We start from the raw sequence: 27,732 nt of genomic DNA on the forward strand, positions 1-27,732 counted from the left end.
GAACTCATCCCAGTGATGCCAACTTAAAGCCATAAAAATACCAAACTTGCCCTAGTAACAGTTTTTTTCCCCAGACCAATTTGTCTCTTTAATTATTGAATGACTCTCGCATTTTCCGACACTCCGTACTGTTTACTCCCAATTTGCTCAGAATTTCGTACTTATTGCATCATTTTACATTGCCGAGCATTTTGTCCAAGTCAACAAATCCTATATGCGCTCTTCCTTCCTGTCCGCATCTCGTGGTCGTGCGGTAGCGTTCTCGCTTCCCACGCCCGGGTTCCCGGGTTCGATTCCCGGCGGGGTCAGGTATTTTCTCTGCCTCGTGATGGCTGGGTGTTGTGTGCTGTCCTTAGGTTAGTTAGGTTTAAGTAGTTCTAAGTTCTAGGGGACTGATGACCATAGCTGTTAAGTCCCATAGTGCTCAGAGCCATTTGAACCATTTTTGAACCATAGTGCTCAGAGCCATTTGAACCATCTTCCTTCCTCATCAGTCGCATCGCCAGAACAGTCACCCTCATGCCTTCTATTCGAAAACTGAACTGTATTTCATCTAAGACATTCTCAATTTTCTTTTCCGTTTTTCTATGCCCTCAGTGATACACAAATTTCACCTCGAGATAAAATGAGTGATCATAGTTCCCAGATGACGCTGCCGCTCCGAAACGTAGATTCAAAAGCGGAGGTGTCGACCACGGCTTTTCCCACAAATGTCACACTTATCGATTGTATTTTCTAAGCAAGAAAATGCGATATTGCCGTAACTGTGTCATGCAGTGAGACCAAAATACGAAGTTCTACCATTACGTTGCACTCTGCACTCACATCCCATACAAAGCCAGGCAAACCGAGCGAGATGGCGCAGTGGTTAGACACTGGACTCGCATTCGGGAGGACGACGGTTCAATCCCGCGTCCGGCCATCCTGATTTAGGTTTTCCGTGATTTCCCTAAATCACTCCAGGCAAATGCCGGGATGGTTCCTCTGAAAGGGCGCGGCCGACTTCCTTCCCCATCCTTCCCTAGTCCGATGGGACCGATGACCACGCTGTCTGGTCTCCTTCCCCAAACCAACCAACCAAAACCAGGCAATCCGAGCAGCTATGGTCTCCTATTCAGAGGTGGGCTTGGTATCTGGTAACTTCCTAACTAATTACTTAATTAGACTGATACATGGGAGTTCTCCTGCCGTGACACGCTAACGGCACAAATAGTTCCTTACGAATCTTTGTTTGTATGGAGGACTACATTGAACAGCACGTACAGAGCATGTCTAGCATTCCTGCAAGTTCCTGGTCCACCATTAAGAGATTTGCTTACCTCGCATCCTATTAAGTTCTTCCGATGTCTCACTTAATGTTGCTCTAATCCAAAAGGCACAAGCATTCAATCGACAACGAAAAATGGGATGGCAAACGAGAAAACCTCAACGCTACTGTAAATTACAAGTGTCGAAGTATTGGAGTGCCACTTTGTTTTAATGAAAAAGCAAGAGTCAGCCTGGTACTAATACTTCAATGTTTTCTGAACTTCACTTGCCAAGCAGCATTGCAAATTAATAAAATTATAGAGCTTCTTGGCAGATTAAAACTATGTGCCGGACCGAGACTCGAACTCAGGATCCTAGCCTTTCGCGGGCAAGATTTAATTTGACAGGAAGTTTCATATCAGCGCACACTCCGCTGCAGAGTGAAAATCTCATTCAGGAAACATCTCCCAGGCTGTGGCTAAGCCATGTCTCCGCAATATCCTTTCTTCCGGGAGTGCTAGTTCTGCAAGGTTTCACAGAAGAGTTTCTGTGAAGTTTGGAAGGTCGGAGACGAGCTACTGGCGGAATTGAACCTCCGAGGACGGGTTGTCAGTCGTGCTTGGGTAACTCAGTTGGTGGAGCACTTACCCGCGAAAGGTTACGATTTCGGGCCTCGGTCCGGCACACAGTTTTAATCTTCCAGGAAGCTTCATATCAGCGCCCACTCCGCTGCAGAGCGAAAATCTCAGTCTGTTAATGAAATTGTCTCTACCTAAATTATTAACTGTTCGATGTCCCACATTCGTGAATTCGTAGATGAACATTCTCCGAGGCACTTTAAACTCAGCTTACCACTTTCATGCAAAAACGCATTCGGTCCATTGTACATGCGTGGTGCCTCTCCAAAAACTGATCTGAGACTGTTCAAACGTATCCCTAGGCTTGTTAACACTAACTCAATCTGAAGGATCAGAATATTCACTCGCAGTGAATAAACGTTGTCATCCTGAATGCGATATGTGGTCTTGCTTTATCGTGCAAAATGAGGACACCAGCGGCTAGCAAGTCATGCTTTCTCTGACGAATTTTCAGGCGCAAATAGTTTGCAGAAACAGCTTGTTGTACGCGTCTGTTACAGACGTCCCCTCGCGCCCTCTGTCTGTAGCTGTGACTACATTCATGTCATACGGATAGATCATCATCAGTTTCACCTCTGACTGTCGCGGCATAAATTTTTTCCGGCGTGGGGAGTTGGAATTTTTCCATTGTGATGGCTGTGACGTAATCATTCGCAGGTAGCTACCACTAATCCGACCTTACTCGATTCCAAATATTACTCCAATTCGAAAGTTCATCTGCGAGTCAAGTAAAGTCTGAGTAGCTCTGTACAACTTACCCTTATAGTGTTTCAGCTGAGACTACAACCTCACATAATTGTCTGGAACACGTACGTGAACTTGTAGTATTAGGTACTTTTTACACTCCTGGAAATTGAAATAAGAACACCGTGAATTCATTGTCCCAGGAAGGGGAAACTTTATTGACACATTCCTGGGGTCAGATACATCACATGATCACACTGACAGAACCACAGGCACATAGACACAGGCAACAGAGCATGCACAATGTCGGCACTAGTACAGTATATATCCACCTTTCGCAGCAATGCAGGCTGCTATTCTCCCATGGAGACGATCGTAGAGATGCTGGATGTAGTCCTGTGGAACGGCTTGCCATGCCATTTCCACCTGGCGCCTCAGTTGGACCAGCGTTCGTGCTGGACGTGCAGACCGCGTGAGACGACGCTTCATCCAGTCCCAAACATGCTCAATGGGGGACAGATCCGGAGATCTTGCTGGCTAGGTTAGTTGACTTACACCTTCTAGAGCACGTTGGGTGGCACGGGATACATGCGGACGTGCATTGTCCTGTTGGAACAGCAAGTTCCCTTGCCGGTCTAGGAATGGTAGAACGATGGGTTCGATGACGGTTTGGATGTACCGTGCACTATTCAGTGTCCCCTCGACGATCACCAGTGGTGTACGGCCAGTGTAGGAGATCGCTCCCCACACCATGATGCCGGGTGTTGGCCCTGTGTGCCTCGGTCCTATGCAGTCCTGATTGTGGCGCTCACCTGCACGGCGCCAAACACGCATACGACCATCATTGGCACCATGGCAGAAGCGATTCTCATCGCTGAAGACGACACGTCTCCATTCGTCCCTCCATTCGCGCCTGTCGCGACACCACTGGAGGCGAGCTGCACGATGTTTGGGCGTGAGCGGAAGACGGCCTAACGGTGTGCCGGACCGTAGCCCAGCTTCATGGAGACGGTTGCGAATGGTCCTCGCTGATACCCCAGGAGCAACAGTGTCCCTAATTTGCTGGGAAGTGGCGGTGCGGTCCCCTACGGCACTGCGTAGGATCCTACGGTCTTGGCGTGCATCCGTGCGTCGCTGCGGTCCGGTCCCAGGTCGACGGGCACGTGCACCTTCCGCCGACCACTGGCGACAACATCGATGTACTGTGGAGACCTCACGCCCCACGTGTTGAGCAATTCGGCGGTACGTCCACCCGGCCTCCCGCATGCCCACTATACGCCCTCGCTCAAAGTCCGTCAACTGCACATACGGTTCACGTCCACGCTGTCGCGGCATGCTGCCAGTGTTAAAGACTGCGATGGAGCTCCGTATGCCACGGCAAACTGGCTGACACTGACGGCGGCGGTGCACAAATGCTGCGCAGCTAGCGCCATTCGACGGCCAACACCGCGGTTCCTGGTGTGTCCGCTGTGCCGTGCGTGTGATCATTGCTTGTACAGCCCTCTCGCAGTGTCCGGAGCAAGTATGGTGGGTCTGACACACCGGTGTCAATGTGTTCTTTTTTCCATTTCCAGGAGTGTATGTCTACATTTTGTACTTTCAGTAAAGTTACGTGTCTGTATAGCGCAGACTGTCAAAAAAACTTATGCTAGGTCAGTGATTGGAACAACCATCATGTCAGGGTTTCCGTAGCAAGCGCTTAACTTGGTGAAAAATTCTTTTGCCTCTTCAAGTAATTTTGTAAGCTGGTGACGTCATTTCATGTTGGTATGTCATCGATGTGCACGTCACAGACAGAGAAAGTTGTTAATGTTAAACAACTTTCGGTTTTTTCGTGGCATAGTCTTTAACTCAGCGCATCCTGATACATTGTTAGTTTAACAGTGGTAGGTGATGGTGGGCAGCAAGGATGAATATCATGTACACATTGAAAGGTGAAAGAAAATTTTGAGTAACTTTTTTTGTTTTTTGTTTTGGAGAGAAGAAGTTTTGAGGTAAGACTGCACACTGCTAATCTACCTTTTGGGAATGATTGTTGTCAGATAGTTAACTTGCTCAGAAGTGAGAGAAATACCATCCCACTCTTCAGTACCATTGAAAATGTTCAAATGTGTTTGCAATCTTATGGGACTTAACTACTAACTTCGTCCCTAAGCTTACACACTACTTAACCTAAATTATCCTAAGGACAAACACACACACCCATGCCCGAGGGAGGACTCGAACCTCCGCCGGGACCAGCCGCACAGTCCATGACTGCAGCGCCTCAGACCGCTCGGCTAATCCCGCACGGCTCAGTACCATCGAGTAACATATTAACTGATTAAGATGTCTGATTTTTATAGAAATTCTCTGTTAACTTTGTACCACTTCTAAATCGTCGTTCACTTTGCTCACACCGGATTTATGTGTGGAGATCACGCGAAGTTCTACTACGTCTATTTGAATACCGGTACGTATTTCATTCTAAAATCGTTGTCTCGGAATATCATTACATAGGACTAGTCACTCGCCACACTCCACTGCTTGTCATTACGCATTACCACATGCAACAGTTTTTATGTGTGTTAAGCTGCCTGCTTGCTGTTTAGTGTTATGCTTTCATGAAATCTGCAACAGTGTTGCCAAGACGCGCGGCAAGTGGAAATTTTGATTACGCCCATACTTCAGTTGCATTCAGTTCAGTTACAGTTCAGTTCAAATTAGGTTCTATTTAGTCAAAGGTCATCAGATGAATTTAAGTTCGATAACAATTTGTGGGGACGCAAAGTTGGGCTGAATTTCATATAAAAACATATATAGAGAGCAACTTAAGTATGGCGACCCAGTCAGGATAGTTCTTTGCATCTTTTGAAAATACCTATGTGATCAAAACTATCCGAACAACCCCAAAAATATACGTTTTTTTATATTAGGTGCATTGTGCTGCCACCTACTGCCAGGTACTCCACATCAGCTACCTCAGTAGTCATTAGACATCGTGAGAGAGCAGAATGGGGCGCTTCTCAGAACTAACGGACTTCAAAAGTGCTGAGGCGATTGGGTTTCACTTGTTCAAACGTCTGCACGCGAAATTTCCACACTCCTAAACATCCCTAGGTCCACTGTTTCCGAAATGTGAAGGGACACATACAGCACAAAAGCATACAGACCGACCTCGTCTCTTCACTGACAGAGACCGCCGACAGTTGAAGAGGATCGTAATGTGTAATAGGTAGACACCTATCCAGACCGTCACACAGGAATTCCAAACTGCATCAGGATCCACTGCAAGTACTATGACAGTTAGGCGGGAGGTGAGAAAAGAGGTGAGAAAACGTGGATTTCATGGTCGAGCGGCTGCTCATAAGCCACACATCACTTCGGTAAATGCCAAACGACGCCTCGCTTGGTGTAAGGAGCGTAAACATTGGACGACTGAACAGTGGAAAGACGTTGTGTGGAGTGATGAATGACGATACACAATGTGGCGATCCGATGGCAGAGTGTGGGTATGGCCAATACCTGGTGAACGTCATCTGCCACCCTGTGTAGTGCCAACAGTAAACTTCGGAGGCGGTGGTGTTATGGTGTGGTCGTGTTTCTCATGTTGTTTTGCGTGGCAATATCACAGCATAGCCCTAGATTGATGTTTTAAGCACCTTCTTGCGTCCCACTATTGAAGAGCAATTCGGGGACGGCGATTGCCTCTTTCAACAGGATCAGGCACCTGTTCATAATGCACGGCCTGTGGCGGAGTGGTTACACGACAATAACATCCCTGTAATGGACTGGCCTGTACAGAGTTCTGAACAGAATCCTACAGAACATCTTTAGGATGTTTTGGAACGCCGACTTCGTGCCAGGCCTCACCGACCGACATCGATATCTCTCCTCAGTGCAGCACTCCGTGAAGAATGGGCTGCCATTCCCCAAGAAACCTTCCAGCACCTGACTGAACGTGTGCCTGCGAGGGTGGAAGCTGTCATCATGGCTAAGAGTAGGCCAACACCATCTTGAATTCCAGCATTACCGATGGAGGGCGTCACGAACTTCAGTGATTTTCAGTGTGACTTCCGGATACTTTTGATCACATAGTGTACGTAATCAGATAGTGCTGAATTTGTCGAAAGCAAAAATACCGCTGTGCTATTTTTACTAATGTTGTACTTATTTTTGAGGCAATTCTTTTAAAACTCTGTATTTGATCTGTGATGTTATGTGTCATGTGACAATTATCGATAACGTTACTGCATAATCAATGGCCATAACACTACAGGTTCTGTGTCGATTTGTTTCATTGTTTAGTATTTTCATAACTATAGTAAAGTTTTGTTTTTGTTTGTCTGGTCATTTTAGCTATTTTGTTTTTCCAAGAAATAGTCTTTCATCATGTTTGGTGCAAGAGAAACCAATATGAAAGTTCGCCGCAGTACAACAGAGTGTGTCGCAAAATGAGTCAGTACTTGTATGAGATGAACTACCTTTAGAGATTAGTAAATACAACTAGTTTACATGAGATAGCAGGAAATCGAACGGATCCACAATTATTAACCAATTTAGTGAACAATAATGAAACAAACAAACGACGGGCAATGAACACGTGAATTCTGAAGTTAAGTCGATCGGCAATTAGTTGCCGCAGCCTTGCGAAAGCTTACAAAACTCACAACAGTCGTGTGAAAATTTTACAGCTGGTAATGACGGACACATCAGAATCAGGTTTTGTGTCAATGTAATTTGAACGAACACAACACACATCACTTTCGTAAACCCTTATGCAGAACTTAGAGAAAGCTTTTGACAATGTTGACTTGAATACTCCCTTTCAAATTCTGAAGGTGACAGGGGTAAAATACAGGGAGCGAAAGGCTATTTACAGAAACCAGATGGCAGTTATAAGAGTCGAGAGACATGAAACGGAAGCAGTGGTTGGGAAGGGAGTGAGACAGGGTTGTAGCCTCTCCCTGATGCTATCCAATCTGTATATTAAAGAAGCAGTAAAGGCAACAAAAGAAATATTTGGAATAGGAACTAAAACCCATGGAGAAGAAATAAAAACTTTGAGGTTCGTCTAAGACATCGAAATTCTGTCAGAGACAGCAAAGGATTTGGAAGAGCAGTTGAACGGAATGGACAGTGTCTTGAAAGGAAGGTATAAGATGAACATCAACAAAAGCAAAACGAGGATAATGGAATGAAGTCGAATTAAATCTGGTGATGCTGAGGGAATTAGATTAGGAAATGAGACACGTAAAGTAGTAAAGGAGTTTTGCTATTTGGGGAGCTAAATAACTGATGATGGTGGAAGTAGAGAGGATATAAAATGTAGACTGGCAATGGCAAGGTAAGCGTTTCTAAAGAGGAGAAATTTGTTAACATCGAGTATTTATTTAAGTGTCAGGTAGTCATTTCTGAAAGTATTTGTATGGAGTGTAGCCATGTATGGAAGTGAAACATGGACGATAAATAGTTTGGACAAGAAGAGAATAGAAGCTTTCGAAATATGTTGCTACAAAAGAATGCTGAAGATAAGATGGTTAGATCACATAACTAATGAGAAGGTATAGAATAGAATTGGGGAGAAGAGGACTTTGTGGCACAACTTGACTAGAAGAAGGGATCGGTTGGTAGGACATGTTCTGAGGCACCAAGGGATCACCAGTTTGGTATTGGAGGACAGCGTGGAGGGTAAAAATCGTAGAGGGAGACCAAGAGATGAATACACTAAACAGATACAGAAGGATGTAGGTTGCAGTAGGTACTGGGAGATGAAGAAGCTTGCACAGGATAGAGTAGCATGGAGAGCTGCATCAAACCAGTCTCAGGACTGAAGACCACAACAACAACAATATACAGTACCGCCCTGCGCGAATCCGACAAATTTTTTTCTAGTTTAAATTCGTCAAAGACTTGAGGAAATACAAGATGAGAATAGAAAATCACATGAAGAAAATAGTAAATCACTGTACGAAGAAATAAAATATGACAGGAAGAAAATAGAAAAAGACTTAAGGAAATACAAGATGAGAATAGAAAATCGCATGAAGAAAAGAAAATGACAGGAAGAAATGAAATTGAAAATACCAAATGTATCTGTTGATATGAGGGAGGAAATAAAAAAAATTATCTTCAACCAATAATGAACAGTTTTGCGAATAGAATACGTTTGAAACAGAACACGAAAACTTGAAGACATGTCAGCGTAATGAAAAGGACGAACTATTAGCTAAAATCAACACCGTAATTGCGATAGCACAGATAAAAGAACAAAACGAACAGGTTCACACAGAGGTAAAAGAAATTAGTGAACAAGTGGAAACTTTGACATTAGATTGTGAAGAACAGAGAGTCCTAGTTGTTTCGCATATAAAAGCTGCACTGGCGTGATATTTAACTGTCAAACATTAGAAAATAAAGCTGTAAATGTCTTGTGACATGATTTCTTCGAAAGTAAGAAGTAAAATAAGTTAAGGCAAACCTTTAAAAGTCCTTTGAATTGTGCTAAAAATCATGTACACGACATCCAGCGAACAATAGGAATTTAATGTGAAATGTTTCAATAGGAGCTTCAAAAATTTAAAGTGCAGTAGGAGATGTTTGTTTGCTGGATTATGTGGACAGTACCGTCTGCTGTTTCGTAGCCGTGACATATTTCTATCATTTATGCCAGAAAGAGTAAAAACGTTCAATAATTTTTCATTCTGAAAACTTTTTCGGTAGATAATCCTACAAACATGAGGAAAGAAAACGTGACCGCAAATCAGGGGCTTAATGACTGTCGGTCTATATTCGGATCCCGCTCCAGCTACTGGCGGGTCTGGATTGTTACTATGGATTTTGGCAACGTTAGTTTCGGAGGGTGGCCGATGCCATTCCTGTCGCCACTAGGGGCTTAATGTCTTATGGAAGTTTCCTTGATTTCTTGAACGACATTAAACGAATGGTGTGGTTGTGCTGTACAGGTGTCTGCAAGAACATTTCAGGCAGCGACAGGGCAGGGAACCATCACGGCATTGTACAACAAGTACTGCGGTAATACCACTTCATGTGATATGGTACCAATGTGTGCGGCTGGTCCCGGCGGAGGTTCGAGTCCTCCCTCGGGCATGTGTGTGTGTGTTTGTCCTTAGGATAGTTTAGGTTAAGTAGTGTGTAAGCTTAGGGACTGATGACCTTAGCAGTTACGTCCCATAAGATTTCACATACATTTGAACATTTTTTTGGTACTAATTTTTACTAAATTTGTTGAACCATCATTCGGACTCCTTTCCGCGATGACCTCGCCACTTTTAGAGGAGAACATGGAGAACTTTTCTACCAGTACATTTTCAAATGGAAAGGCGCTATCAATGCACTAGCAATACCACAGTAATCTCGGACTGCTGCTAGTGTTTACAAAGCTAAGCTATGAGGCAAAGTATTGGGTTGTTGCACAAGTTCGTAGCGTTTTTCCATAAGTGTAATAAACACAGTTGACGCAAATAAATAACATTCCATCAGAATTTCTAAAATCATTGGGGGAAGTGGCAATTAAACGACTATTCAAGTTAGTGTGTAGAATATATGAGTCTGGCGACGTACCATCTGACTTTCGGAAAAGCATCATCCACACAATTCCGAAGACGGCAAGAGCTGACAAGTGCGAGAATTATCGCACAATCAGCTTAACAGCTCATGCATCGAAGCTGCTTACAAGAATAATATACAGAAGAATGGAAAAGAAAATTGAGAATGCGCTAGGTGACGATCAGTTTGGCTTTAGGAAAAGTAAAGGGACGAGAGAGGCAATTCTGACGTTACGGCTAATAATGGAAGCAAGGCTAAAGAAAAATCAAGACACTTTCATAGGATTTGTCGACCTGGAAAAAGCGTTCGACAATATAAAATGGTGCAAGCTGTTCGAGATTCTTAAAAAAATAGGGGTAAGCTATAGGCAGATTCGGGTCATATACAATATGTACAACAACCAAGAGGGAATAATAAGAGTGGACGATCAAGAACGAAGTGCTCGTATTAAGAAGGGTGTAAGACAAGGCTGTAGCCTTTCGCCCCTACTCTTCAATCTGTACATCGAGGAAGCAATGATGGAAATAAAAGAAAGGTTCAGGAGTGGAATTAAAATACAAGGTGAAAGGATATCAATGATACGATTCGCTGATGACATTGCTATCCTGAGTGAAAGTGAAGAAGAATTAAATGATCTGCTGAACGGAATGAACAGTCTAATGAGTACACAGTATGGTTTGAGAGTAAATCGGAGATAGACGAAGGTAATGAGAAGTAGTAGAAACTTAACATCAGGATTGATGGTCACGAAGTCAATGAAGTTAAGGAATTCTGCTACCTAGGCAGTAAAGTAACCAATGACGGACGGAGCAAGGAGGACATCAAAAGCAGACTCGCTATGGCAAAAAAGGCATTTCTGGCCAAGAGAAGTCTACTAATATCAAATACCGGCCTTGCTGCTTTGGTTGGCCTCAACCATTCCTTTCTGTTCCCTACGTTACAATAACTAGTAACGATGCAGGATACGAATGGTCGGCGTTGTTCGCGACTCAACTGATGACGAGTAAGCAGAGATGCACATATGGCCAGCAGCTGATTTTTGTGATTTTGGCCCGGAGCCTGTGGTACCCATACACACCATTTCTGAACCTTCCCCACAGCATGCAGGATGGTGGAATGATCATTCATCATATTTTCCAGTTCACGAGTCCTACAATGACGTGAATCTTTGTGTATCAAAGCGTTTAAACGACGTTCATCAAACACCGTAGGTCTTCCTAACCGTGAAAAGACACTAATGTCACCCTTAAGGGGGGGGGGGGGGGGCGGTAGGACGTCAAACGGGCCGACTTGGAGCAGGAGAGTCACCACTGGACACTTCAATTTCCACTGTCTATACTTTTACAAATAAATTCATAAAACTTTGTCAGCATGACCAGAAAGGATTCAGGATTCACACTCGCAGCAGCGGAAGTTCTGTTGTGGGTTGTCAGGAGAGCCAACACCGGGATACAAGAGGAAGCCGAAAGGCACGCGTTTTAGCTCACGCAGGCTGGCGTGAGGTCTGGAACAGGACAAGGAAATTAGAATTTAGAAAAACGGACGTAGGTGGTGGAATACTTAACTTTAATCCATTAATGGTGAACATCGCTCTTGACAGTACATTATTCACAGTATCAACAGTAACTGCTAATGGCGCCTTGCTAGGTCGTAGCAAATGACGTAGATGAAGTCTATGCTAACTATCGTCTCGCCAAATGAGAGCGTATTTTGTCAGTGAACCATCGCTAGCAAAGTCGGCTGCACAACTGGGGCGAGTGCTAGGAAGTCTCTCTAGACCTGCCGTGTGGCGGCGCTCGGTCTGCAATCACTGATAGTGGCGACACGCGGGTCCGACGTATACTAACGGACCGCGGCCGATTTAAAAGGCTACCACCTAGCAAGTGTGGTGTCTGGCGGTGACACCACAAGTTCAAAGTTCAAAAACATAACAAAATAATTATTTTTACATGTGAAATTTCATCATCTGTTGCTATAGTTACACTTTTCTTCATAAGGAAGAGAGACCATTCTATGAATTTTGCACAGCATACAAATCATACTTACAGGTGTCTGAAACTCTAGAATCTATCTTATTTATGAAAAAATGTATGAGCTGTTACGTTTTAAACTTTATGTTTAGAAAAAAATCAAATTTTGTAGTTAATTACCTCAATTTTTACCACAGTTTTTAATAGATTTGGAAAATTCTAGAGTTTCATACACCTGTAAGTATGGTTTGCATGCTGTGGAAAATTCATCAAAGAATCTCTCTTACTTGTGAAGGAAAGTGTACCTATAGCAACAAATGCAGGCAATAGTATGTGAAAAAATGATGTAATTTCATATCTAAAAAAAAAATTATTTTGTTATGTTTTTGCACTTCCACTGCTATCAGTGTGAATCCTGAATCCATCCTGGTGATGGTGACAAAGTTTTACGAATTTATTTGTAAAGTATAGACAGTAGAAAATAAAATGTCCTGTGATGCCTCTCCTGCTCCAAGTCGGCCCATTTGACGTCCTACCCCTCTTAAAATGGGAAAACCATTTTATTGCCGTGCTCTGTCCAGTGGCATTATCCTCAAAAACGGCGCTAATCTTTTTGGCTGCCTCCGTTGCTATCGCCCCTCTATTTATCTCAAACAGAATAATATGGTGGAAATTTTCCTGTATCTCCATTTGACACTCAATTAGCTAGCGTCCACAATCCACTCACTATCTCCGAGCGACATAATGACAGTACGTGAACTCAAATAGTAACAGTGTACTACAAATAAGAAACGACAGTCGATAACTAAACCCAAAGCAATGGGAATATCAACACAAAAAAATTAAAAAATTAAAAAAAAGATGCTAGATTCAAGCACCAACTTAAAATCACACAAACTGGGATAAGTATATTTTTAGGTATTTGACATCGACCTGTGCACTCTGGATGCTTGGCTATTTTTGTCAGACAGTGTATTTTGGTCCAACTGTGTATTTCCCAGACGTAACTCACCGAGCGATGTGGTGCAGTGGCTAGCACACTGGACTCGCATTCGGGAGGACGACGGTTCAATCCCGCGTTGGACCGTAATGATTTAGGTTTTCTGTGATTTCTCTAAATCGCTCCAGGTAAATGCCGGGATGGTTCCTTTGAAAGGGCACGGCCGACTTCCTTCCCCATCCTTCCTTAATCCTATGAGACCGATGACCTCGTTATCTGGTTTCCTCTCCAAAACAACCAAAACCTAAACGTAACTCACAGGGCTATGAAAACACAGAAATTAAAAATGTTTAGTGATATTTCTTTGTACCCGTAAGTACCTCCTTGTTCGATGTAAGAGAGGGCCTGAAGACACCAATCCAGTCGGGCTGAATAAGAAATTCAAGTAAACAAATAAATGAACTGTTTGATAAAAAGCGCCTTGCCGCGGTTCGTGCGGCTCCCCCCGTCGGAGGTTCGAGTCTTCCAAGGGGCATGGGTGTGTGTTGTCCTTAGCGTAAGTTAGTATAAGTTAGATTAAGTAGTGCGTAAGTCTAGGGCCCAAAGACCTTAGCAGTTAGGTCCCCAGGAACTTTCCACAAATTAAAAAAAAAATTGGTAAAAATTCGGACCTCAGGAGTTGAGACAGGAAACAATATGTATGGATGAGGGAGTTTAGGAAAAGGCTGTGGCGTCAGCGACACAAAAGAAACAAGGCAATGAGCAGACAGAGTGTTTATTGACATAATTGAATGGTCTGACAGCACGTGTGTGTGAGTTTTGGACGCGGCAAATCAGTCAGTCTTGCCTCCTCCGGCAGTGTGTGGCTTCGCCTGGACGTTCCTGGTCTATCGACCCACCAAGATCTCGTACTCGCCGTATGCCACTTCCTCACCCCCGTACGGAATATAGCACACGCCGTGCGACGGCTGCACCTGTGGGAAGAAGAGAACAAACGCAATAAGCAAACACAAAAAGTGTAAGTGGCACGCAACGGAATTTACGGCTAGTGATGAAGATGCATTTGCAATGTCAAATCTCGAATGAGGTGTGTGCCCATGTTGGTACAATGCTGAAGAGCAAATGAATCTGGTACACCACTAGGGCCCCCGCGAGCAAGCATAAGCGCCACAATATGACGTGGCGTGGACTCGACTAATGTCTGCAGTAGTGCTTGAGGGAATTGACGCCAAGAATCGACAGAAAACCACTATACGAGGTGCATTCAAGTTCTAAGGCCTCCGATTTTTTTTCTCCGGACTGGAAAGAGATAGAAACAGGCGCATTGTTTTCAAATGAGACCGCGTTCATTGTCAATACGTCCCAGAGATGGCAGCACCGTACGGCAGATGGAATTTTACCGCCAGCGGCGAGAAAGAGAACTGTTTAAAATACTTAAAATGGCGACGTTTTCCTTGCTTGAACAGCGTGCAATCATTCGTTTTCTGAATTTGCGTGGTGTGAAACCAATTAAAATTCATCGGCAGTTGAAGGAGACATGTGGTGATGGAGTTATGGATGTGTCGAAAGTGCGTTCGTGGGCTGACAGTTTAATGAAGGCAGAACATCATGTGACAACAAACTGAAACAACCTCGGGCTCGCACAAGCCGGTCTGACGACATGATCGAGAAAGTGGAGAGAATTGTTTTGGGGGATCGCCGAATGACTGTTGAACAGATCGCCTCCAGAGTAGGCATTTCTGTGGGTTCTGTGCACACAATCCTCCATAACCACCTGAAAATGCGAAAAGTGTCATCCACGTGGGTGCCACGAATGCTGACGGACGACCACATGGCTGCCCGTGTGGCATGTTGCCAAGCAATGTTGACGCGCAACGACAGCATGAATGGGACTTTTTTTTCGTCGGTTGTGACAATGGATGAGACGTGGATGTCATTTTTCAATCCAGAAACAAAGCGCCAGTCAGCTCAATGGAAGCACACAGATTCACCGCCACCAAAAAAATTTCCGGTAACCGCCAGTGCTGAAACAATAATGGTTTCCATGTTCTGCGACAGCGAGGGCGTAATCCTTACCCATTGCGTTCCAAAGGGCACTACGGTAACAGGTGCATCCTACGGAATCTTTTGAAGAACAAATTCCTTCCTGCACTGCAACAAAAACGTCCGGGAAGGGCTGCGTGTGCTGTTTCACCAAGACAACGCACCCGCACATCGAGCTAACGTTACGCAACAGTTTCTTCGTGATAACACCTTTGAAGTGATTCCTCATGCTCTCTGCTCACCTGACCTGGCTCCTAGTGACTTTTGGCTTTTTCCAACATTGAAAGACACTCTCCGTGGCCGCACATTCGCCAGCCGTGCTGCTATTGCCTCAGCGATTTTCCAGTGGTCAAAACAGACTCCTATAGAAGCCTTCGCCGCTGCCATGGAATCATGGCGTCAGCGTTGTGAAAAATGTGTGCGTCTGCAGGTCGATTACGTCGAGAAGTAACGCCAGTTTCATCGATTTCGGGTGAGTAGTTAATTAGAAAAAAAATCGGAGTCCTTAGAACTTGAATGCACCTCATAATAGTGCCTGAATGGAGTAATAACGTAACGGCAGTTTCTGACACTACTTCATCTAAATGCTCAGCCATCTGCGTTCACCTAAAGAAGTATACTTATTGTATTAATGGTTACTTATAACTATTGATCTACCTTTTACGTTCTGACTACTATATTGCTCCGAGAATATGATTATGAAGCCCACATTGCACAGATTAGTGTTTTACCATGTCACAAACATTTCCAGTTTTGTCACACTGATGGCAAAGCAACATGACACTGTCAAACATGTAACATTATAAGGCCATGCGTCAGACTATGTCATTATTGTGATCTAAGCAACATCTGCTTACTGATATGACGTATCACTGGTGGATAGTCACATAATTTATACCATACTGGGCACAAAATAGTATTCATTATATTTCAATGTACCTGTCAAATTAATGGTGGTGGGTAGTGTTTAACGTCCCGTCGACAGCGAGGTCATTAGAGATGGAGCGCAAGCTCGGGTTAGGGAAGGATTGGGAAGGAAATCGGCCGTGCCCTTTCAAAGGAATCATCCCAGCATTTGCCTGAACCGATTTAGGGAAATCACGGAAAACCTAAATCAGGATGGCCGGAGACGGGATCTCAAATTAATGTTCACTGCTGTCCCCTCTAGACACTGGTGTCAATACTATACAAGTTTTTGCTCATAGTGTGTGGCTGTACACGCCAACTATTACTAGGTTAAATTCAATTTCAAATTAATCAGCAATATGGTATGACATTAACATTTAAATAGGCACAGCATTATTGATTTAGTAGATAGTATTTAATATGACTAATTGTAAACAGTATAATGACTTAAGCACAAGAACTTTAACCAAACCTTACGTCTGCTAGAATATTTAAACGTACACATAACTAGAAACAGTTATCCCTATGACGTAAGTAATTTTGGGAAAAAGCTTTACAATGGGGTTGGCAGAGCGGTTCTAGCCGCTTCAGTAGGGGAACCACGCGGCTGCTATGGTCGCAGGTTAGAATCCTGCCTGGGGCATGGATGTGTGTGATGTCCTTTGGTCAGGTTTAAGTAGTTCTAAGTCTAGGGGACCTCAGATGTTGAGTCCCATAGTGCTTAGAGCCATATGAACCATTTTGTAATGGGGTATGAAGTCCCAAAATCATTCATGGAATAAAAACTTTATGCTTTCATATTTGCAGTGTGAGGCTATTTTCGTTCTTGTTACTTTAGTGTATAGAAGAATGGAAACGAAAACTGAGGATTTGCTAGATGAATATCGGGTCATCTTTGGGAAAAATAAATAAGATAGTTCTGATGTTGAATTTGACAATGGCCGTAAGAAAAATACAGACACGTTCATAACATTTGTCGAGCCAGAAAAAGCGTTCGGCGAAGTAAAATAGAGCAAAACGAAATCCTGAAAAAAAATAGATGTAAGCTGTGGGGAGATATGGGTAATATACTACATACACAAGAACAAAGAGAGAAAAGTAAGGCTCGAAGGCAAAGAACTAAGTGATAGGATTGGAAAAGGTGTACCACAGAGATGCAATCTTTCGCCTCTACTGTTCAACATACACATCCAAGATGCAAAGATTGAAGTAAAAGAAAGGTTTGGAGCGGAATTAAAAATTCAGGCTGGAAAGATATCTTGAGAAGATTCACTGATAACGTGACTGTCCTCAGTGGATGTAAAGAAGAATTGCGGTAGCTGCTGAATAAAGAGAAGACAGGTGAAAGTAATGATGAGTATCAAAAATAAGGAATAAATTTAACATTGAAATTGGTGACCTCGGAGTAGGTTATGGAATTCTGCTACCTTGTAAGTACAAGAATGCACAGCAAGAAGGATGTGGAAAGAATACTAGCACTTGCAGAAAAGGACATTTCTGGGTGAAAGATGTCTGCTAATATCAAATGTAGACCTTAATTTGAGGAAGAAGTTCCTAAGAATGTGCGTTTCGAACACAGCGTCTTATGCAGGTGAATGACCTCTGGGAAAACCATAAAAAAGAGAATTGAAGCGTTTCAGATGTTGTCCAATAGATGGATGCGTAAAAGTAGGTGGACTGGTAAGATAAGGAATTATCAGCAGACAATGACAAACATTTGATAAGATAATAGCATAGCATGGGGTACTGTAATGTAGATAAAACTTATGGATTGTAGTTTACTGTACTGTCTAAAAGAATTCGTAATAAATAATGGTGTTCTTTTTATTTTCACCGAAATATCCTTCTTCAGCGTGTACAATTCAGGAAGTGGAGCATCAGTCTGACACCTCACATTAATTTTGTAATGTTGATAAAGTGATTGATATCGAGCTACAAAGTCGTCTACCTGAAAGACGAAACTCATGCAGTGAAATCCACGTGAAATATTGTCTGCAGCTGTTCATTTTCTGAATGTGTTAAAACTGTGTCCGTTGATGGATTTTGTAATTTTGAGGTCAAGATGGCGTATTGTTTCTTCTGCTTTGATTTCGATAGTGAATTGAGTGTTATTTGGTATGTTGCATATCTGCAGGCTTAAACTGTTTTTATTCGTTATTGTGGTTCGTCTTTGTATGTTCAGCTAAGTATTAGTGAACGACCTTTGCAATGTGTTGTGCAGAGGATTTTTGAAATTGACATCTGGCCTCATGAGCCTTTGCGTTTACGTATTTTCAGGCTAGTTCCTGAGCGTTGCTGATCCTAAATTGTTGTTTTGTCCTAAGAATGATGATGGTCGAAGTAGAGAGGATATAAAATGTAGACTGGCAATGGCAAGGAAAGCGTTTCTGAAGAAGAGAAATTTGTTAACATCGTGTATAGATTTAAGAGTCAGGAAGTCATTTCTGAAAGTATTTCTATGGAGTGTAGCCATGTATGGAAGTGAAACATGGACGATAAATAGTTTGGACAAGAAGAGAATAGAAGTTTTTGAAATGTGGTGTCACAGAAGAATGCTGAAGATTAGATGGGTAGATCACATAACTAATGAGGAGGTATTGAATAGAATTGGGGAGAAGAGGAGTTTGTGGCACAACTTGACTAGAAGAAGGGATCGATTGGTAGGACATGTTCTGAGGCATCAAGAAATTATAAATTTGGCATTGGAGGGCAGCGTGGAAGGTAAAAATTGTAGAGGGAGACCAAGAGATAAATACACCAAGCAGATTCAGAAGGATGTAGGTTGCAGTAGGTACTGGGAGATGAAGAAGCTTGCACAGGATAAAGTAGCATGGAGAGCTGCGTCAAACCAGTCTCAGGACTGAAGACAACAACAACAAGGATGTTTCCCGCCTATTTGCAAATTGTTGGATCAAGCTTTAGCTCTACGGCATTATTATTCAGAAACATTCTTCTTGTGTGGGATCTGTGTGGTTTTGTGTGTCTGCCTGTGTGTGTGTGTGTGTGTGTGTGTGTGTGTGTGTTTGCAGGCTAAAAAACTCTTTCAGTGGCCTATTTCCAAGAAAGGGGCGTGACAACTTACGAGAGTGGAGAATTGGTAGAGGGATGGGAGAGGGGGACAGAGAAGATAGGGGTGAGGGAATAAGTTGTCGTCATGTGCTCGCCATTACCTAAAATCAGAGGTATATACTTGACACCACATGGCCATTACGTTCCAACGCTACTGCCCATTAAAATTGCTACACCAAGAAGAAATGCAGATGATAAACGGGTATTCATTGAACAAATATATTATACTAGAACCGACGTGTGATTACATTTTCACGCAATTTGGGTGCATAGATCCTAAGAAATCAGTACCCAGAACAACCAGCTCTGACCACAATAACGGCCTTGACAAGGCTGGCCATTGACTCAAACAGAGCTTGGATGGCGTGTACACGTACAGCTGCCCATGCGCCTTGAACACGATACCACAGTTCATCAAGAGTAGTGACTGGCGTATTGTGACGAGCCTGTTGCTCGGCCACCATTCACCAGACGTTTTCATTTAGCGAGAGATCTGGAGAATGTGCTGGCCGGGGCAGCAATCGAACATTTTCTGTATCCAGAAAGGTCCGTCCGTACAGGACCTGCAACATGCGGTCGTGCATTATCCTGCTGAAATGTAGGGTTTTGCAGGGATCGAATGAAGGGTTGAGCCATGGGTCGTAACACATCTGAAATGTAACGTCCACTGTTCAAAGTGCCGTCAATGCGAACAATAGGTGACCGAGACGTGTAAGCAATGGCACCCCGTCCCATCACAACGGGTGATACGCCAGTATGGCGATGACTAATACACGCTTCCAATGTGCGTTCACCGCGACGTCGCCAAACACGGATGCGACGATCATGATGCTGTAAACAGGACCTGGATTGATCCGAAAAAACGACGTTTTGCCATTCGCGCACCCAGGTTCGTCGTCGAGTACACCATCGCAGGCGCTCCTGTGATGCATCGTCAAGGGTAACCGCAGCAATGGTCTCCGAGCTGATAGTCCATGCTGCTGGAAACGTTCGTGCAGATGATTGTTGTTTTGCAAACGTCCCCATCTGTTGACTCAGAGATCGAGACGTGGCTACACGATTCGTTACAGACATGCGGATAAGATGCCTGTCATCTCGGCTGCTAGTGATACGAGGCCGTTGGGATCCAGCACGGCGTTCCGTATTACCCTCCTGAACCCACCGATTCCATATTCTGCTAACAGTCATTGGATTTCGACCAATGCTAGCAGCAATGTCGCAATATGATAGACCGCAATCGCGATAGGCTGCAATTCGACCTTTATCAAACTCGAAAACGTGATGGTACACATTTCTCCTCCTTACACGAGTCATCACAACAACGTTTCACCAGGTAACGCCGGTCAACTGCTGTTTGTGTATGAGAAATCGGTTGGAAACTTTCCTCATGTCAGCACGTTGTAGGTGTTGCCACCGGCGCCAACCTTGCGAGAATGCTCTGGAAAGCTAATCGTTTGCATATCACTGAATCTTATTCCTGTCGGTTAAATTTCGCGTCTGTGGCACGTCATCTTCGTGGTGTAGCAATTGTAATGGCCAGTAGTGTACATGAACAAGAACCAAGAGAGAAAAGTAACGATCGAAGGAAAAGAATAAAGTGAAAAGGTGTAACACAGAGATGCAAACTTCAGCCTCTACTGTTCTACATAGACATCGAAGATGATCTTGAAAAGATTTACTGATAACATTGCTGTCATCAGTGGATGTAAAGAAGAACTGAGGTAGTTGCTGAATGGAATGAACAGTCAAATGACTACAGAATATGGACTGAGGGTAAAGAGAAGGAAGATGAAAGTAATGAGGGGGATCAAAGATTAGATTGAGGATAAATTTAACATCGAAATTGGTGACGTCGAATAGGTGAAGTTATAGAATTCTGCTACCTCCTAAGCAGAAAAACGCACAGTAGGAGGGATGTGAAAACAATACTAGCACATGCACAAAAGAAGATTCCTAGGTGAAAGGTGTTTGTTTACATCAAACGTAGACCTTAATTTGAGAAAGAAAATTCTGAAAATGCACGTTTCGAACACAGCGTCTTATGCAGGTGAACGACCTCTGGGAAAATCATAAAAGAAGAGAATCGAAGCGTTCCTGATGTGGTGCTACAGATAGGTGTGTAAAATTAGGTGGGCTGATAAGATAAGGAATTATCAGCAGATGATAACAAACGTTTGATACGATAATACCATAGAATGGGACCACCGTAGTGTAGATAAAGTTGTAGTTTACTTTACTGTGTAAAAAAAATCATATAATTAATGGTGTTCTTTTATTTTCATCGAAATATTCTACTTCAGCCTTTACAGTTTAACAGGAAGTGAAGCATCAGTCTGACGTGTCACATTATTCTAATGTTGACAATGAGATTGATATTCAGCTATAAAGTCGTCTACCTGAAAGAGTGAAATATTGCCTGTAGCTGTTCATTTTCTGAATGTGTTAAAACTGCGTCTGTTGAGGGATTTTGTAATTTTGAGGTCAAGATGGCGTATTGTTTCTTCTGCTTTGATTTCCATAGTGAAATGAATGTTATTTGGTATGTTACATATCTGCATGCATAAACTGTTTTTATTCGTTATTGTGGTTCGTCTTTGTAACGCTCAGCTAAGTAGTAGTGAAAGACCATTGCAGTGTGGTGCGCGGGAGGATTTTTGAAATTGACAGCTGGCCTCATGAGCCTTTGCGTTTATGTATTTTCAGGCTAGTTCCTGAGCGTTGGTGATCCTAAATTGCTCTTTTGTACTGCTAATGTTTTCTATTTGCAAATTGTTGGATGAAATTTTAGTTCATCGGTATTATTATACAGAAACATTATTCTTGTATTGGAAGCCCGGACTACGTGGTTTTGTGTGCCTGTGTATGTTTGTGTACGTGTGTGTGTGTGTGTGTGTGTGTGTGTACTGGCTTAGAAACTCTTTGAGTGGCCTATTTCCAAGAAAGGGACCTGACAACTTACGAGAGTGGAGGGGTTGATATAGGAATAGGGGGGGGGGGGGGGGGGATAGAGAAGATAGGGGTGCGGGGACAAGATGTTATCATGTGCTCGCCACTTGCCAAATTACGAGGAATGGCAGTGGTATATACTTGGCACCACATGGCCATTACGTTCCTACTTATCCTATTTATATCTAATATATTTATGACAGGAAGTCAACGTAGTGTTCACAGCCTACTGAGATTGAATGGTCAAGAAAGCTGTGCAAATGCAGTTAGACAACAAGTTCATACAATATAAGATATCCAGTTCGAGGAACTACAGACATAACTCATTTAATGTCAGTGCTATCAGAGAAAGTGTTGTCTCAGCATTCCCAGCTTGGCTTTCCAGTGCATGCTGTTTATTTTAATAATTAGCGATAAAGTTTACTGTCATATCCCTGATGCAGGAGCATGTACTCCAGATTATACCAGTGTGTGATAGTTAGTTTTTAATCAGTCACTGACTCGCCTTTAAGATCTCTGTACTGTTTACAGTGGAATATGATCATAAGAAATATAGTTGCCCCAGGTGCGCGCCCTAGAGATAAATATGACTGCACAGTTGTCTGTAATTGACACACACATTGTTAATCACGTATATGCAGACAAGCTACCACTAATTTGCACATGATGAAAAAACATCATGCATGGAGTAAGCATTACATTATCAGTTAAGATACAAAGGCATTTGTTAGATGCTAGCGGGCATTGATTGACATCAATGGAGAAAGTTGAAAGTTGAAAACTAGTGCCCGACTGGAATTCAACCATGGGTCTCCTGTTACTAGGTATATGCTCTGACCATCAAGCCATCATGACATAGAGGGCAGCGCATCCGAATGGTCTACCTTAGTACGCCTGCTGTCAGAAACAAATTCTCAACTTATCTAGACACCAATAATGTACTGCCCTTGCCCTTTATGTTCAATACTTTCTGCATTTCACCGATTCCGATATAAGTTCTAACCTGGTGTGCATCTGCGCCGAAGACGTCAGTGGCTTTCTCGCCCTATATATATTTTAAACTCAGAAGAGTGTTCCTGGAGCCACTCTGGGGCAATTCTGGGCGTAGGGCGTGTCGCATTGTCCTGCTGCAATTGCTCAAGTACATCGGAATGCACAGTGGACATGAATGGGTGCAGGTGATCAGACTAGATGCTTACGTACGTGTCACCTGTCAGAATCATGTCTAGACGTATCAGGGGTCCCATATCACTCCAACTCCACACGCTCCCCACCATTACAGAGCCACCACCGGCTTGAACAGTCCCCTATTGACATGCAGGGTCCATAGATTCGTGAGGTTATCTCCATACCCATTCACATACAACGCTCGATTTAATTTGAAACGAGACTCGTCTGACGAGGCAACATATTTGCATTCATCAACAATCCAAAGTCGATGTTGATGGGCCCAGGCGATGCATAATGCTTTGTGTCGTTCGGTCATCAAGGGTACACGAGTGGGCCTTCGGCTCCGAAAGCCCATATCGATGATGTTTAGTGGAATGGTTCGCAAGTTGACACTTGTTGATGGTCCAGCACTGAAACCTGAAGCAATTTGTGGAAGGATTGCAATTCCGTCACGTTGAATGATTCTCTTCAATCGTCTTTGGTCCCGTTCTTGCAGGATCTTTTCTTCGGAGATCTGATGTTTTGCAGTATTCCTAATATTCACGGTACACTCGTGAAATGGTCGTACAGGAAAATCCCCACTTCATCGCTACCTCGCAGTTGCCGTGACCTGTCGCTCGTGCGCCGACTATAACGCCACGTCCAAAGTCACTGAAGTGTTGATTACCTAGCATTGGAGGAGCAGTAACCAATCTACACTACTGACCATTAAAATTGCTACACCAAGAACACAAACTGGTACTCATTGGACAAAAGTATTATACTAGAACTGACATGTGATTACATTTTCACGCAGTTTGGGTGCATAGATCCTGGGAAATCAGTACCCAGAACAAGCACCTCTGGCCATAACAGAGCTTGGATGGCGTGTACAGGTACAGCTGCCCATGCAGCTCCAACACGATACCACAGTTCATGAAGAGTAGTGACTGGCGTATTGTGACGAGCCAGTTGCTCGACCACCATTGACCAGACATTTTCAGTTGGTGAGAGATCCGGAGAATGTACTGGCCAGGGCATCAGTCGAACATTTTCTGTAACCAGAAAGGCCCGTACAAGACTTGCAAAATGCGGTTGTGCATTATCCTGCTGAAATGTAGGGTATCGCAGGGATCGAATGAAGGGTAGAGCCACGTGTCGTAATACATCTAAAATGTAACGTCCACTGTTCAAAGTGCTGTCAATGCGAACAAGAGGTGACCGAGAAGTGTAACCAATGGCACCCCACACCATCACGCCGGGTGATACGCCAGTATGGCGAAGACGAATACACGCTTCCAGTGTGCGTTCACTGCGATGTCGCCAAACACGGATGCGACCATCATGATGCTGTAAACAGAATTTGCATTCATCCGAAAGAGTGACGTTTTGACATTCGTGCACCCAGGTTCGTCGTCGAGTACACCATCGCAGGCGCTCCTGTCTGTAATGCAGCGTCAAGGGTAACCGCAGCCGTGGTCTCCGAGCTGCTGCAAACGAAGTCGAACTATTCGTGCAGATGGTTGTTGTCTTGCAAACGTCCCCATCTGATGCATGATCCGTTACAGCCATGCGGATAAGATGCCTGTCATCTCCACTGCTAGTGATAAGAGGCCGTTGGGAACCAGCTCGGCGTTCCGTATTACCCTCCTGAACCCACCGATTCCATATTCTGCCAACAGTCACTGCATCTGAACCAACGCGAGCAGCAATGTCGCGATACGATATACCCCAATCGCGATAGGCTACAATCTGATCTTTATCAAAGTCGGAAACGTGATGGTACGCATTTCTCCTCCTTACACGAGCCATCACCAGAACGTTTCACCAGGCAAGGCCGTTCAACTGTTGTTTGTGTTTGAGAAATCGGTTGGATACTTTCGTCATGTCAGCACGTTGTAGGTGTCGCCACCGGCGCCAACCTTGTGTGAATGCTCTGAAAAGCTAATGATTTGCATATCACAGTATCTTCTTCCTGTCCGTTAAATTTCGCGTCTGTAGCACATCATCTTCGTGGTGTAGCAGTTTTAATTGCCAGCAGTGTAACAACAGCGCCAAACCTGTTGTCTTATATAGGCGTCACAGACCGCAGCGCCAACTTCTGCTTGTTTATATATGTCTGTTTACATATAGAAGCTGACCTCGGGGAAGATCAGTTTGGATTCCGTGGAAATGTTGGAACACGTGAGGCAATACTGAGTTATCTTAGAAGAAAGATTAAGGAATGGCAAACGTACGTTTCTAGCATTTGTAGACTGAGAGAAAGCTTTCGACAATGTTGACTGGCGTACTATCTTTCAAATTCTAAAGGTGGCAGGGGTAAAATACAGGGAGCAAAAGGCTATTTATAATTTGTACAGAAACCAGTTGGCAGTTATAAGAGCCGTGGGGCATGAAAGGGAAGCAGTGGTTGGGAAGGGAGTGAGACAGGGTTGTAGCCTATCCCGATGTTATTCAATCTAAAGGGAAGCAGTGGTTGGGAAGGGAGTGAGACAGGGCTGTAGCCTATCCCCGATGTTATTCAATCTGTGTATTGAGCAAGCAGTGAAGGAAACAAAAGTAAAATTCGGAGTAGGTATTAAAATCCATGGAGAAGAAATAAAAACTTTGAGGTTCGCCGATGACATTGTAATTCTGTCAGAGACAGCAAAGGACTTGGAACAGCAGTTGAACGGAATGGACAGTATCTTGAAAGGAGGGTATAAGATGCACATCAACAAAAGGAAAACGAAGATAATGGAATGTAGTCGAATTAAGTCGGGTGATGCCGAGGGAATTACATTAGGAAATGAGACACTTAAAGTAGTAGAGGAGTTTTGCTATTTGGGGAGCTAAATAACTGATGATGGTCGAAGTAGAGAGGATATTAAATGTAGACTGGCAATGGCAAGGAAAGCGTTTCTGAAGAAAAAAAATTTGTTAACATCGAGTATAAATGTCAGGAAGTCGTTACTGAAAGTATTTGTATGGAGTGTAGCCATGTATGGAAGTGAAACGTGGACGATAAATAGTTTAGAAAAGAAGAGAATAGAAGCTTTCGAAATGTGGTGCTACAGAAGAATGCTGAAGATCAGATGGGTAGATCACATAACTATTGAGGAGGTATTGAACAGAACTGGGGAGAAGAGGAGTTTGTGACACAACTAGACTAGAAGAAGGGTTCTGAGGCATCAAGGGATCACCAATTTGGTACTGGAGGGCAGCGTGGAGGGTAAAAATCGTAGAGGGAGACCAAGAGATTAATACACTAAGCAGATTCAGAAGGATGTAGGCTGCAGTAGGTACTGGGAGATGAAGGAGATTGCACAAAATATAGTAGCATGGAGAGCTGCATCAAACCAGTCTCAGGACTGAAGACCACAGCAGCAGCAGCATATTTGCATACGCATGGCTACACCAGTTTCTTTGGCGCTTCACTGTGTGTGTGTGTGTGTGTGTGTGTGTGTGTAATTAATTGTTTGTTCACTCGGAATTCCACTTCGCAGATGGCTACAACTGAGAGACACTACGACAAACGTGTTCTTAGGAAAGCTACCGGTAACTTAACAATTAAAACCAAAACTGCACTCGTGTGGAATTTATGGTGACTTTTGTTTTGATACGACTGCCCTTCATGTACTGCCCCTGGCAACCGCCCCGTGCTAGGCTACGGAGGGTGTGTTTAAATACCTTTCCCACGGAGAAGGCGCCGTCGTGCATGACGCGGCCAATGAAAAGCCGTTCGCCCTCGCTGGTGGTTCCCCCGGGCACTGCGCCATCTGGGACGCTGCCCCCAGAGGTCATCACCCAGGCAGGGTCCCCGTCACACAGCACCTGCAAAACACAATAGAGCACTGCATAAGCGGGCCTCACTCACTAGCCTACATCTAAATGACACTTTGTTGTTATTCTTTAATACGCAAATTCGCACATAAAACAATAGTCTCAAAAAGATAGATTGCTGTTCACCACATAGATGAGACAATGAGTTGCAGACAGGCAAAACGAAAATACTACTAAAGGTAGCTCTCGGCGAAACTGCCTACTTCAGAAATAGAAAGCATACACACACTTTCACACAATTATGACTCACACAGACATGACCACTGCTACCGGCTAATGAGTCTCAGATGGACAGAGAGAAAGTGGCCGCGTGTGTCTCAGTTGCGCTTGTGTTAATGTGTGTGGCTTTCCACTTCCGAAGAAGGTCTTTTGGCTGAAATCTTTAATCCTTAGTAGATTGAATTTTCTCATTTTGAGAGTATTGAGGGGCGATCTGTTTTAATTGTTGAAAACTATTCAACAACGAAGATCGGATAAAATGTTTTTTTTTTTATTGAAGACATCCGGTTTCAACACACTTTGCTGTCATCTTCAGGTCTTTTTTTTGTTTTGTGGAAAACACGGTCATTTTACGCTGAGCCCCACACACAGGAAGGCAAGCGAATAAAATCAGCATGTCATAAACGTTTTGTCATCGCTAAAACATTTAAAAAACATAAAGCGCCTCATTCAAAAGGATACTTCAACAAGGCGCTTTATGTTTTGTAAATACTTTAGTGATGACAAAACGTGTATTACTATCTTTATCTACTTGGCAGCTTGTGTGTGA

General features: G+C 43.6%; 1 protein-coding gene across 2 annotated transcripts in view; it reads right to left on the reverse strand.

Moving 5' to 3' along the window:
- Positions 1–13,787: 13,787 nt before the first annotated feature.
- LOC124552600 (natterin-3-like) overlaps positions 13,788–27,732 on the reverse strand; it is a 134,445-nt gene continuing 120,500 nt past the window's right edge. For both annotated transcript variants that reach the window (XM_047126926.1, XM_047126925.1), the window contains exons 4-5: positions 26,811–26,954; positions 13,788–14,002 (exon numbers count right to left, since the gene is read on the reverse strand). In XM_047126926.1, the coding sequence (XP_046982882.1) occupies positions 13,916–14,002; positions 26,811–26,954 (231 nt within the window). In that variant the 3' untranslated portion in view covers positions 13,788–13,915. The remainder of the gene's footprint in view (positions 14,003–26,810; positions 26,955–27,732) is intronic.

Source organism: Schistocerca americana, chromosome 10 (genome assembly GCF_021461395.2).
Source record: "Schistocerca americana isolate TAMUIC-IGC-003095 chromosome 10, iqSchAmer2.1, whole genome shotgun sequence".
NCBI lineage: Eukaryota > Metazoa > Arthropoda > Insecta > Orthoptera > Acrididae > Schistocerca > Schistocerca americana.